The sequence below is a fragment of the Theropithecus gelada genome, chromosome 15 (genome assembly GCF_003255815.1).
Source record: "Theropithecus gelada isolate Dixy chromosome 15, Tgel_1.0, whole genome shotgun sequence".
NCBI lineage: Eukaryota > Metazoa > Chordata > Mammalia > Primates > Cercopithecidae > Theropithecus > Theropithecus gelada.
In genome coordinates, this window is record NC_037683.1 from 47,749,431 (window position 1) to 47,762,537 (window position 13,107).

General features: G+C 55.0%; 2 protein-coding genes across 4 annotated transcripts in view; one reads left to right on the top strand and one right to left on the bottom strand.

Moving 5' to 3' along the window:
* Window positions 1–391: 391 nt before the first annotated feature.
* ENHO (energy homeostasis associated) lies at window positions 392–2,400 on the top strand. The gene is made up of 2 exons (XM_025360062.1): window positions 392–683; window positions 1,586–2,400. The coding sequence occupies exon 2, from the start codon at window positions 1,747–1,749 to the stop codon at window positions 1,975–1,977; it is 231 nt and encodes a 76-aa protein (XP_025215847.1). The 5' UTR covers window positions 392–683; window positions 1,586–1,746; the 3' UTR covers window positions 1,978–2,400.
* Window positions 2,401–2,453: 53 nt separating this feature from the next.
* DNAI1 (dynein axonemal intermediate chain 1) overlaps window positions 2,454–13,107 on the bottom strand; it is a 64,884-nt gene continuing 54,230 nt past the window's right edge. For all 3 annotated transcript variants that reach the window (XM_025359340.1, XM_025359339.1, XM_025359341.1), the window contains 7 exons: window positions 11,709–11,798; window positions 11,484–11,571; window positions 10,718–10,797; window positions 9,357–9,505; window positions 9,160–9,259; window positions 6,116–6,301; window positions 2,454–2,781 (listed from right to left, as the gene is read on the bottom strand). In XM_025359340.1, the coding sequence (XP_025215125.1) occupies window positions 2,683–2,781; window positions 6,116–6,301; window positions 9,160–9,259; window positions 9,357–9,505; window positions 10,718–10,797; window positions 11,484–11,571; window positions 11,709–11,798 (792 nt within the window). In that variant the 3' untranslated portion in view covers window positions 2,454–2,682. The remainder of the gene's footprint in view (window positions 2,782–6,115; window positions 6,302–9,159; window positions 9,260–9,356; window positions 9,506–10,717; window positions 10,798–11,483; window positions 11,572–11,708; window positions 11,799–13,107) is intronic.

A 13,107-nucleotide genomic window follows, 5' to 3' on the forward strand; every position in this document is an offset into this window, starting at 1 on the left:
TTAGGCCTCGCCCCATCCCCACCCCATCCCCACCCCATCCCCACCCCATCCCCACCCCATCCCCTCTCCCGGGAAAGATCCAGGGCCAGCTACTCCTTCGGCCCTCCTCCCGCCCGGCGCCAGCCCGAGAGGCGGGCTGGTCTCCACCCCAGCGCACCACCAATGGTGCGGGAACCGGGGCTCGGCCCGCCAATTGAGTGGCGGCAGCGGCGCGGGGATGGCTCCGCCCCCGGGCCGCAGGCCGCCGGCCTTCAAAGAGGCGGGGCTCTTCGCTGTTTTTGCTGGCGGCCGAGCCCGGCCGAGCCCAGCCGAACGTAGCCGAGCTCAGCCGAGCCCAGCCGAACGCAGCCGAGCTCAGCCGAACCCTGCGCAGCTCCCGCCGCCGCTGCCCGAGCGCTGCCGAGCGAGCGAGCAGCCGCGGCCGCGGAGGAGGTGCGGCCCCAAGGGGAGGAGGTGCCCGCTCGCCGCAGACCGCCCGCGGCAGAGGCCGCCCCGGTCGCGCCGCGGCGGGAGCGGCCGGCGGAGGCTGCGCGGCCGAGGGGGAGGGCCGGGGGAGCGGACGTCGCCTTTGCTCGTCTCCCACCTCCCGCCGCCCCCCCGCCCGCAGGCTCCCGAGCCTTAGTCGGCGCCGAGCATCCCGCTGCCCCGGACCCTCCCGCGGGCGCGCACCAGGCTCAACTCAGGTAAGAAGGGCCTCCTGCCACAGGCACGGGGGCCAAGAACATGCGACCCGAAGATGGAGATAAAGAGACAGAGACACACTGCCGCGGAGAGAGACGAACACAAAGACAGAGACACGGGAACCACCAAAAAGACCCCACGGAGACGGGGAGAGGGATACGTCCATGGGAACAGTAGGGGATACAGCCTGGAAGAGAGAGACGGAGAGACACAGAGACTGATGTAGAGATACACAGAGACACACTGGTAGAGAAACGAGACAGAGGAGACACACTCAGAGATGGGGACACACGGAGAGGCAGCTACACACACACAGAGGTGGGTGTGCAGAGGCACAGGCACACATCCAACGGAGGGACAGTGAGACATCAGACACACACACCTGACCCAGAGAGAGCCCCACATAGAGGCACAGAGCCTGCACATGCCTGCCAGGGCCTCCACAAAGTTCCCTCTGTGCAAGCTGGCGCCTCTGGAGGTCTCCTGGTCGGGCTGGCTGGAGTCCTGGGAGAGAGGAGGCGCCCAGGCCACACCAGAGCTGCTTACAACCCCCATCCTCTTGGGCGGGGGGCTGCCTGGATCCCACCCACCAACAGAGGGCTTTTGAGGGCTGCAAGCTTGGTGGGTAGGGCCAGGGCATGCCCACCAGGTCTAAGGAGAATGAGATGACGGCTGCCTACTTCAGCTTCTCCACGCTGGCTACACACTCATTCAGGTGCCCAGAACCAGGCCTGCGGATGGGGGTGCTGGCTCTGTGGGGTATTTAAGCCTGTTGGGACCCAAGGTCTTTCACCAGGGAGGCCAGAAATGTGGGAGGGAGGCTGTCTTCCCTACCTCTCTCCTCCTAGGCCTCACCCCACTCTCCCTCCTCACTACCCTCTCCTTTACTCTGTACCCCCAACAGGCTCAGGACTGCCGGTAGACATCTCCACTGCCCAGGAATCACTGAACGTGCAGACAGCACAGCCTCCTCGGAAGGCCGGCCATACCAGAGTCCTGCCTCGGCATGGGCCTCGCCATCGAGGCAGCTCCACTGTCTGTGCTGGTCTGAGGGTGCTGCCCGTCATGGGGGCAGCCATCTCCCAGGGGGCCCTCATCGCCATCGTCTGCAACGGTCTCGTAGGCTTCTTGCTGCTGCTGCTCTGGGTCATCCTCTGCTGGGCCTGCCATTCTCGCTCTGCTGACGTTGACTCTCTCTCTGAATCAAGTCCCAACTCCAGCCCTGGCCCCTGTCCTGAGAAGGCCCCACCACCCCAGAAGCCCAGCCATGAAGGCAGCTACCTGCTGCAGCCCTGAAGGCCCCTGGCCTATCCTGGAGCCCAGGACCTAAGTCCACCTCACCTAGAGCCTGGAATTAGGATCCCAGAGTTCAGCCAGCCTGGGGTCCAGAACTCAAGAGTCTGCCTGCTTGGAGCTGGACCCAGTGGCCTAGAGTCTAGCAAGCCTGGCTCCAATAGGAGCTCAGTGGCCCTAAGGAGATGGGCCTGGGGTGGAGGCTTATGAGTTGGTGCTAGAGCCAGGGCCATCTGGACTATGCTCCATTCCAAGGGCCAAGGGTCAGGGGCTGGGTCCACTCTTTCCCTAGGCTGAGCACCTCTAGGCCCTGTAGGTTGGGGAAGCAAACTGGAACCCATGGCAATAATAGGAGGGTGTCCAGGCTGGGCCCCTCCCCTGGTCCTCCCACTGTTTGCTGGATAATAAATGGAACTATGGCTCTACCCTGAGATCTTCTCTTCCTGAGGGCCCCGTGGTAGCAAAATTAAAGCTGTGGGGTGGGTTTTTAGACAAGTTTATTTGTGCAAAGTTAGAGGGGTAATGGTGGCTGAAGACCAAGTCCTGGAGTAAGGTGCTGGGACCTTAAGGAGCAGAATAAGAAGGGAAGATGCTGGGACCTGATCAGGAGTGGGGTCACATGCTGGGTGCTCAGGCTGGACTGGGTACCAGGGTCAAGCCCTAGGAGTATTGGATTCAAGCGATGGGACAGAGGGTGAGGCTGGGCCCTCAGGTCTTGATTTTCACTTCCCTCACCAGGTTCAGCAGTTTGTCCAGTTTCGCAATCTCCACAGCTGGGCCCTTCTGCACCTCCTGCCCCTTCTTTTCCTGGGGAGAGGGAAAGTATGCATGGGGGAGGAATGGTGGGTCCCCCATCTCTGGGTCCCAGCACCACCTCCTCTGCCCAGCCTGTCCAGCTGTGCCCTACCCCTCCCCTGCCCAGTGAATTTTGGATCCCTGCCTCCCCTCTCCCTGACATGATCATTCTCCAACTCAGGTTAGGTGACACAGGGGCTCAGCTGACAGCCTGCAAAAAGGAGTCCAGCTCTGGCTTGGACATGGGGTCTCGATGCTTGTGGGAGTGGGAAAAGGCATCCATTCCCTGAACCTCAGGGGAACGGCCTTCCAGGTCAGGGAGATCCAGCTCTGTGAAGGCGGGGGGCTGACTGCTGGCACCATCCTTACCATGGGAAGGTCCCTGGCCCAGTCCTATCGAGGAGCTAATGGGTATGTGTTTGGGGAAGGAGGGGCTGTGGACAGAGCCTCAGGGGCCCTCACCTAGTCCTCTCACCTGATGCCTTCAGGTCAGGTTGGCAGTGGGTGCCATTTGGGGCGAGACCTGCTGTGTCAGACATACCCAGGGTTGGGAAGAGTGTCAAGAGACCCATAAGGGCAGAGGGAATAGTCCATGTGACTGCAGGTGTTGTTGGCTGAGGCTGTCCCTTAGAAGACCAGATGCTGAGTTTATGACCCATCACCCTGCCTGCAAAGCACTCTAATTCTTCCATTATGAGTTGGACAGTGGAGTGCCACGCACAGGTCCCGAGAACTCCTTGGCAGATCAGCACCAGTCCCACCCTCCCTACTGTCCAGGCTGGGGGGTGAGGGCTACGCTGGGGCAGGCTGGGCAGTTGCCATTTCCCCATTTCCTGCCTTCGCTCTGCTTCTGGGCCCCCATCCTCTCAGCCACCTGTGCCCACTGCTCACTGACACCTACCCCAGCCTTGCCTTGGTCTGGCCAGGGCTGTAAAGGGGATGGGGCAGGGGTGAGTGCAGGGCCAATAGGCCCCTCCCTGGCTCCCTTTTGGCTGCTGACACCATGTGGAGCTCAGATTTCCCCCTGGTGTGATGCCGTACCTGCTCCCAAATTTTCTCCCCTATCCCCTTGCAGCTCAGTGCCTTTTTGCCACTACCTAGCTCACCTCTACCCTCTCCAAGCAGAGGACAAAAAGCTCTTTTTCTCTCTCTTTCCTCTCTCCTTCCTAAATTAAACTTGGGTTCTCTTCTTGGCTTCACCCCATCCCCCGGGAGGTAGGGGACCTGGTTTTAGTTGCAGCTCTGTCATTAACTCCCTATATGACTTTGGACAAGGCCTTTGCCTTTCTTAGCTTCAGTTTCCCATGGAAACTGAAGACAGTCTTTGGCCTTGGACACTTTGGGCTCTTGACACCCATCATGGGAACTCCCTGGGCAGGGAGGTCCAGACCTTTGTGGGGAAGCCCTTTGGAAAGGGCAGGGAGTCTGCAGCTCACAGAGGAAGGGCAGTAGGGATACCCAGAGGATTTAGTTTTGCATGAATCACTTGACTGATAGGGTCAGATGGCAATTTCACGGGAACTTCTAATCCATTCAAGTACCCACCAACCCCCACCCATCCCTGCTCAGGTCCTCAGAGACATAGGCCCCCAGATACACAGAACCCAGCTCTCCCAGCCATGACTGACCCTTCTCTGAGGGGAACTGAAACTGTGGGAGATCCTTACCTCCCTGATCAGAGTGGGCAGGGCAGGCTCCCACCCATGTCCACCACCCTCATGGTGTCATGGCTGTACTTCTCCCCCTAAGAACGACCATCATCCCTCCTGGAGGGTTGTCCAACTCTGCCAGCTTCAACCTGGGTCTCTCTCCTCAGAAAATTAAGAACACATTTTATCTATTCCACAAATTATGCTGCCTCCTTCCTCTTCCTTGAGGCCAACTAGCTGGGCTCAGCAAAGAGATTCAGACCACGCCTGACTCCCTCCCTCCCCTCAAGCCCACCGCAGCCTCTGGGCCACAGCTGCAGGCGCTTAGCAGCCTTCTGAGTATTTATAGCCAAGTCCGCCCCCTCCCTCAGCTGGCTACAATTACAGGGCCGGCCACACTCCCAGCCCTTGCCTCCCTGGCCATGGTGGGGAACAGACCAAGCCAGCACCAGAGGGATGGTGCAGCAGTCCCTTCCTTGGTAGGAGCACAGTGCAGGGAAGTCAGTAGTCGAAAGACACAGGCCACTGCCTCAAACTTCAGTAAATGCCTCAAATTGCCAGGAGGGATGGTCATCAGGGCAAGCTGGCCCAGTCCTGATCCTGGCCCAGAACCTGGCAAAAAGCAAAGAGCTATCTCTACTCTTAGCACACAAATGGGCAGGACCGAGCTCTGGGTTCTTTTGTTTGTTTGGTTTTTGAGACGGAGTCGCCCAGGCAGGCTGGAGTTTTTGAGACGGAGTCGCCCAGGCAGGCTGTCGCCCAGGCAGGCTGGAGTGCAGTGGCGCGATCTCAGCTCAATGCAAGCTCCGCCTCCCAGGTTCACGCCGTTCTCCTGCCTCAGCCTCCCGAGTAGCTGGGACTACAGGCGCCCGCCACCACACCCAGTCAATTTTTGTAATTTTAGTAGAGACGGGGTTTCACCGTGTTCGCCAGGATGGTCTTGATCTCCTGACTTCGTGATCTGCCTGCCTCGGCCTCCCAAAGTGCTGGGATTACAGGCGTGAGCCACCGCGCCCAGCCCCGGCTCTGGGTTCTTGGGCTCAGGATTCTAAGGCCTGGGCTGCAAAGCCCGGGTTCATAAGTCTGGATCTGGACTCAGATCTAGACTTTAAGGTTATCGCTCTGGGCTCCAGACCTGTATTTGGGGTCCTTAGGCTCTGGGCAGGGTCTCCTCATCACTGGAGACCCTAGAAACAGGAACCAGAGCTCAGAAGGAGGGCTGCATAGCTGCTGACCTAGCTACCCTCCTCACAGCTCATTTCCTTCCTTTCTGTGTAGACCCACAGCTCCCAGCTCAGGGACCACTGGGGTTGAAGCCCTGTGAAAGCCCAGCCAATGAGGCAGCTCCAAGCCCCCTGCCTGGGTGACCTGTCCTACCCACAGCATTTCCACTGGGAAGAAATCAATGATACCTCCACATTTGCCTCCGCAGGCTTCAGATCCACCTGCTCACTGGATGTCTCCACCTGGGAGAGTCACCTGGGGCCCCACAGGTAACTCAAATGCAGCATATCAAACTGCTATTTTCTCACAAACCTCCTGCTTCTACTGTGAGCCTCATTCAGGCAATGACACCATCCTTACCCTGAGTCTCCCAAGCTAGAAACTGGGGGGTCACCCCGGCTCCTCCCTTCTGTCATCCCCACCCTCCTGGAGACTTTATCTCTTGCAGCAGCCCAAAGTCCCAGAGCCTGTACCTTTGGCATCTTGCGCAAATTGGGTGAGAGCTTGAGGCAGATGATGTGCCCACGGTCATCGCCCACAATGATGATGGGGTGGATGGGATTGAACTGCACGTGGGTGATCTTGTTCTTCTTTTTGGCCGCCACAGGCTGGTTGCAGATGGCCTCATACTTGTTGATGGCCAAGTCAAACACGTGGGCCTGTGAAGAGGTCAGTGTCAGCACACTCAGGGGTAAGAGGCCTGTCTTCCAGCTCAGAGGAATCAGTCCCTGGACTTTCTGGGGAAAGACTGTAGAAGGCTAATGGCTACCGCACATTGGAACTGGAGGTGGAGGGAGGGGGAATTCTGTGTCTCTGTCTGTTTTTCCTATGGTTGAAAGAGTGAGAATAAAAAAGTTTAGGAGAAATTTTAAATCTATGGAGAATTAACAATAATAGCAGCTACAGGCTGGGAGTGGTGGCTCACTGATGCCTGTAATCCCAGCACTTTGGGAGGCCAAGGTGGGTGGATCACCTGAGGTCAGGAGTTCGAGACCAGGCTGGCCAACATGGTGAAACCCTGTCTCTATCAGAAATACAAAAAATTAGCTGAGCATGGTGGCCCATGCCTGTAGTTCCAGCTACTAGGGAGGCTGAGATGGGAGAATCACTTGAACCTGGGAGGCAGAGGTTACAGTGAGCCAAGATGGAGCCACTGTACTCCAGCCTGGGCAACAGTGAGATCTTGTCTCAAAAAAAAGAAAGAAAAAAGAAAAGAAAATAGCAGCTACCATTTGTTGAACACTTACTATGTACTGGACTCTGGGCAAGCACATCACACGGTTGCATCATCTCATTATGCTCTTCACAACCACTCTACAAGGTAGTTCTGTCACTATCTTCATTTTATTTTTATTTATTTTTATTTTTATTTTTATTTTTTTTGAGACGGAGTCTCGCTCTGTCGCCCAGGCTGGAGTGCAGTGGCGGGATCTCAGCTCACTGCAAGCTCCGCCTCCCGGGTTCACGCCATTCTCCTGCCTCAGCCTCCAGAGTAGCTGGGACTACAGGCGCCCGCCACCTCGCCCGGCTAGTTTTTTGTATTTTTTAGTAGAGACGGGGTTTCACCGGGTTAGCCAGGATGGTCTCGATCTCCTGACCTTGTGATCCGCCCGTCTCGGCCTCCCAAAGTGCTGGGATTACAGGCTTGAGCCACCGCGCCCGGCCACTATCTTCATTTTATAACAGAGGAGTTAGAGGCTAACTTGCTAGTAAGTGGCAGAGCCAGGGCTTACACCAGTTAATATATGTAAAGTGCAAAGGCAGTGCTTGACATACCAGTGCTCAATCAATGTTGGATGCTACCTTCACCACACCCTTAGACCAAACAGCTACCAACTCTCGCCTGGACAACTGTGGTAGCCTCTTAACTGGTCTCCCCACTTCCACTCTTGCCTTGCTACAATCCATCCTCCATACAGCAGCAGGCTTACCTTTAAAACACTTAAAATCCTCCCACAGTCTCCCTTGGCACTATAAATAAAATCCAGATCCCTCATTCTAGCCCACCTCCCCACTCTCACCTCATGTTCTCGCCCCTTGCTATACCCTAGCCACACTTGCCTTCCTGTTCCTTAAACCCCAAGCTGGTTCCCACCTCAGGGCGTCTGCCCCAGCTGCTCCCTCACCATGGGCTGCTCCCCTGCCCTATCTCCACATGGCTGCCTCCTTCTTGCTAGTGAACTCTCAGCGGGAGTGTCCCCCCTTCAAAGAAGCCTTTCCTGACCGCTGTATCCAAGAGACCACCCAGTCCTTTTCTTTTATCTCTTTCTTTTTCGTTGCCTGGTCTCTATGAACCTATCTTTCTTCTGTTAATATAACAACTTTATTGAGATATAATTCACATAACTATAAAATTCACTCATGTAAAGTATAAAATTCTTGGTGTTAGTATATTCACAGTTATGCAACCTTCGCTACAACCGATTTTAGAACATTTTCACCACCCTAGGCCACACAAATTGACTTTCCATCTCTACACATTTGCCTGTTTTGGATGTATTATATAAATGGAATTATACAGTATGTGATCTTTTGTGACTGGCTTTTTACACTAAGCATGTTGTCAAGGTTCCTCTATGTTGTAGCATGTATCAGCACGTCATTCTTTGTCCTTGCTGACGTAATCCCCAAGGAGAGACTATATTTTGTTTATCCATTCAGCAGTTGATGGACACTGGGCTGTTGCCACTCTTAATGTTATGAGTAATGCTGCCATGAACATTTATGTTTACGTATTACAGTCTTTTATTAATAATTCTCTGCCTAGCACTTAACACTGGGAATTTTGTTGTTGCTCTTTGTATCTTTCCCTTCACTAGAACATAAGCTCCACAAGAGCAGGTATCTAAGTCCGGCCTGGAGCTGGGCACCATCGTTGGCCCTTAGTAGTCATCTGTTCCAGGAAGAGATGACTGATGGACTTGAGGATGGTGCCTTCGTCGCTGCATTATTTCCTTGGGGCAGCCAGTGCTTCTCAGTTTATATCAAAGCCCATAGGGAAAACGGGTTTGCATCCAAGAATATGCTCACAAGATGTTTGTTTCTGAGCTCTCACCAATTCTCAGTGTTGAATAGCCCCCTCCCATTCCACCCCACTGAAGTTCCCTCAGAAGCAGCTTGCACACTTCCAGGGATGGAGACTTTACTACCTTATAGACACTATTCAGTCACTGATCAACTCTGGCTCATACATTTTTCCTTAGATGGAGCCGGGTCCTGCTACCCTGTAGCTCCCCACCATAGAGCAGAGGAAATAACTGCTTGATGGCATCTCATCCCCCAGAGTGCTTTCTCCTCCAAGGTGAACAGCCCCGTTCCCTCCCTGAGGCCTCATGGGATGAATGATTCCTCTTTCAGCTGTACCCTGGATCGCTTGCCCCTTGAGAATACACAGTCCTTATGTCCCACCTTCTCCTTCCTGACCTAGGCATGGGGTGGGTTGTCCATCAGGAAGCCCCTGAGCTACCACACCTGATCTCCAGTAGGGACTCAGTGAGGTCAGGACACTGGCACTCACCTTCCCATCTGTGGTGACTGCTGCGAACACAGTAGAAGAGTATGGTGCCCAGGCCACATCACCCACGGCTGAGTTCAGGTCATAAATGAACATCGGGGTCCTGCAGAGGTGGAGGGTGGAAAGCCCATGGCACAGAGGGCTCACAGTGCCATAGCCCAGGGGAGGGCCCAGGACAGGGCCAGGAACAGGCCCCTCACTTGATGGTGTGGTCCCAGATCTTCACTGTCCAGTCGGAGCTGCAGGACATGAAGACCTTGGTGTGGTATGGGTTCCAGGACACAGCGTCCACTGCCATGTTGTGGGCATCATAGGTGTCGAGGAATTGGCTGGAGTAGGATTTAGAGCACTGGTGTGGGAGGGAACAGGGGTCAGAAGTGAGAGAAAGGTCAGCAGCCACCACTTCCCTGGGGGCCTGGAGGATCAGCGCCTTAGACTCCTCTCCTGTCCTTACACCACATCGCATCCCAGCTGAACTGGGGCCAAGCTCCTGGCTGCCCTTCCCACCCTCAGCACACCCTGGGAGAAAGGAAGGGCTTGAGGATCTGGGGGTTCAGGGTGGGCAGGGGAGCCTTCCTGCAGGATGAAGGAAAGGGCTGTAGTGCCCTGCCCCCAGAGGATTCCAGGCCAGACAGAAAAAGCCTTCTCTCCTTAAGAGAGGGCAGAGCAGGTCTCAGGCCCTGGGTGAGGTGTGGTCTGGCATTCATCCAGGCCAAGGCCTGTGGACAGAGAGAGCCCTGGGTCCACCTGCAGCCCAGACATCATCCTTGCAACAGTGATAACATCCCACCTTGTCCAGGCAAGAGCAGGTGCAGAGCCAGAAGCTGACTTGGATCTCCAGATATCCTATTCAGTTTTTTGCCCTGACCAGCGTGCCCCTTTCTCCCTCCCTCCAGGAGACAGCGTGACTGAGTAGTCTCTCGTTACTCTGGCCTCTCTTGGGCTGCCAGTGGGAGGGGTGAAGAGGGGGTGGGGACTTCTTTTGCATTCAGACCAGCTCTGGCTAGGCCTCAGGGGCTCCCAAGAGGCTGCCTGTAATTAACATTCTGAGTCTCTGAGCCTAAGAAAAGCTTGCAGCAGAGCTATTTCTGGATGGATGGAGGTTCAGAAGGACGTTCATCTACTACCACTGAGACCTTGTAGAAACTGACCATGAGGTTCCATCCTGCTGGCTGGGATGTACCCAGTATTCAGAGATAATTCTGGCCTTCAAAGCTCAGCTCAAGTACAAATCTCCTCCAGGAAGTTTTCCCAAAATGTTCTAACTCCTCTGACTAGAATTCCCCCTTCTACCTCAACTCCCAGGAAGGGAAGGAGGGCCCGGAGGAAAAGACGCTGGGCTGGGCTAAAGTCACCCTCTAGATTTTCCATCCCCTTTCCTGCATTTAGGCCTTATTCTTGTCACCCAAGCAGGTCAAGAAATACATTCTCTTCCCTCAAGAGTCCTTCTAGAACTGACAGGAACTAAAATCCATCAAAATAGGATCTGTTGAGAACTCCAAGCTCCCCAGGTGCTCAGGCCTAAGTGGCCCTCTACGGAGCTGGCACAGGGCAGCCTCACCTTGTAGATTTTTCCCTCCTCTGTGCCCACTAGGAACATGTAGTCAATCTCTTTGTGGAAGTCAAAGGCAGTGCCACAACCTTGGGAGAAGAGGGAGGGGCAGGCTTAGCCCAATTCCAAGAGGGAGGCTCCCAGCGCCTCCCCTACACAGCAGAGGAACTCAGCCCAGGCACTCTCAGTGCAGGACTCAGCGCAGGACAGACTAAACTTGGGCCCCTGTAAGGGCTGGGACCAGGCCAGGCAAACAGAAACCAGCCCTCTGGCCTGCTTGTCCCAGGCAGTTAGGATTCTGCAAACGGCCAGGGGTTCTGCAGACAGGAATGGGGGCCTGGGTAAACAAGTCAGGGATTGAGTTAAACAGGGTCAGGGTCAGGGTAAACAGGGACAGGGTCTGCAAACAGGGACATGGTCTGTGCCAACAGGGATATAGTCTGCATAAACAGGGTAGGAATTGAGTAAATAGGGACAGGATCTGGGTAAACAGGGGCCTGATCTGCATAAACAGGGCTGGATCTGCATAATAGCACCTGATCTGCATAAACAGGAACAGGGTCTGCAAACACAGGGATGGGAACTGCATAAACAGGGAGGGTCTACAAACAGCCAAGGGCTCAGCAGACTGGGCCAGGCCTTCCTATTACCTCCTGTTGGCTCTGGCACAGGTTGGGGAGGGAGCACTCAGTCAGGGAAAGGACCATTGTCACTGACCCTCACTGGGCCTGAATGTCCTGGCCAGGCCTGGAGGTGAGGGGACTGGGGCTCCTACCCACTGTGTGTAGCTGCAACCCCTCAGGAACTTCCGTGGTGCTGCCTTCCACCTTCAGCTTGATGACATCTACGTGAACCAGCTCGCTCTGTAGCCACAGACAGAGGGATGTGGGGGGAGGGCACATGGGTTGGGTTAGATGAGCAAGGCTGGGGGGTGCCCTTTGCTATTTAGCTTCCCGCCTCCCCAATCATCCCAGCATGACCCTCTCTGGGAAACAGGCACCTTCACGAGAGTCCAAGACACAATCCTGCCGTCAGATGACACAGAGAAGAAGTTAAGGTTTTGGTCCATGTCATCCTTCTGCCACTTGACCTGAAACATCCCAAAACGTGAGCTCTGGGACCCTGCTAGGGTGTTGAGTTAGGGCTGTAAGCAGAGCAGGACACCCCCAAGCACCCATCTGAGGCCCAGAAGCAAGTTCTGGGAGCCCATTTCCCAGAATCCCATGATTAGTCCTTTCTCCCTCCTTCCATCCATCTCTGTCTCTCATTCCTTTCTCATTCCTTTCTTGACCATCCTGGAGCAACAGTGCCAGTCAAAGCATTGCCTTAATTTACTGGCTTGGCAGTGGAGGTACCCAGACCCTCCCTGGGTTGGGTTCCAGGAGCTCCACTATGGGGAGAAGGCAGTGGCTATGGGTTCAACTACCTTACATAAATAAACATGGCCTGGAAAGAACAGGGCCCATCAACCAGTTTCCTGTTTATAAAACAGGAGTCATAATAGCATAGGTTTTTTGTGAGAAATAAATGAGATAATATATGTGAAGCCCTTACGTCAGAACATTGCACATATGAAGTATTTGATACATGTTAGCTAATGTCCTCATTATTACCATCATCCTAGGGATCTGGGTGCCAAGGTTCTGCAGCGGCCTTTCCCTGCTTGCTTGTGGCGGGTGAACAGGAGCAGGCCCCTATCTCCTGCACACCTCTTCCAGGCTTGGCCTTTCTCTAGGAAGTGTCTCCTCTGTTCCCACCTTTCCTTTGCTACTAACTCCTGCTCCCAGAACTTTGCTCCCAGTCCCAAATTTGACTTGCATTTCTCCAACTGCAAATCGGGGTTAATTATCCTGCCCCACCCATCTTCTCAGGGCTGGAAGCAAACATATGGGAAACTGTTTTGGAGACAGAGCTGTTGTCTTATGAAGATGACACGCTTGAGACTCAAGTTTCTGTTGCCAGATGTGGAGGCCTCGCCACGCCATGTCCCAGAGAGCTGGGGTGGGGCTGGGTGCCCAGAGTTTTCCGTTCTCTAGCTCCCTCCAGACTGCCTATGCTGGGACCACCGTCCTGTCGCCTCCCCTGGTCACAAGCAGAGGACCAGTGAGGGAGGCCAAGAACCCAGTACCGTTGCCTGTTGCCTGTAACTGCAGCTGTCACCAGGGTTGTTGGGGGCTGGAGGGAAGTGGAGAATGGGTTGTCATTCCCCAGCCAGCCTGAGGCCTGGTGGGTGGGAGCTTCAGAAAGGCAGGCTGAATCTGTCTTGGTCTGTCCAGGGAGCTAGCTCTTTTGCACTTTCACTGGACTGGGAGCGCCACAGAGCCTGTGAAGCATAAGTCAGAGCCAGCCATAATATTGAGACCGCTTCCCCTTCTGTGCAAAGGTGGTCCCTTTAAAGG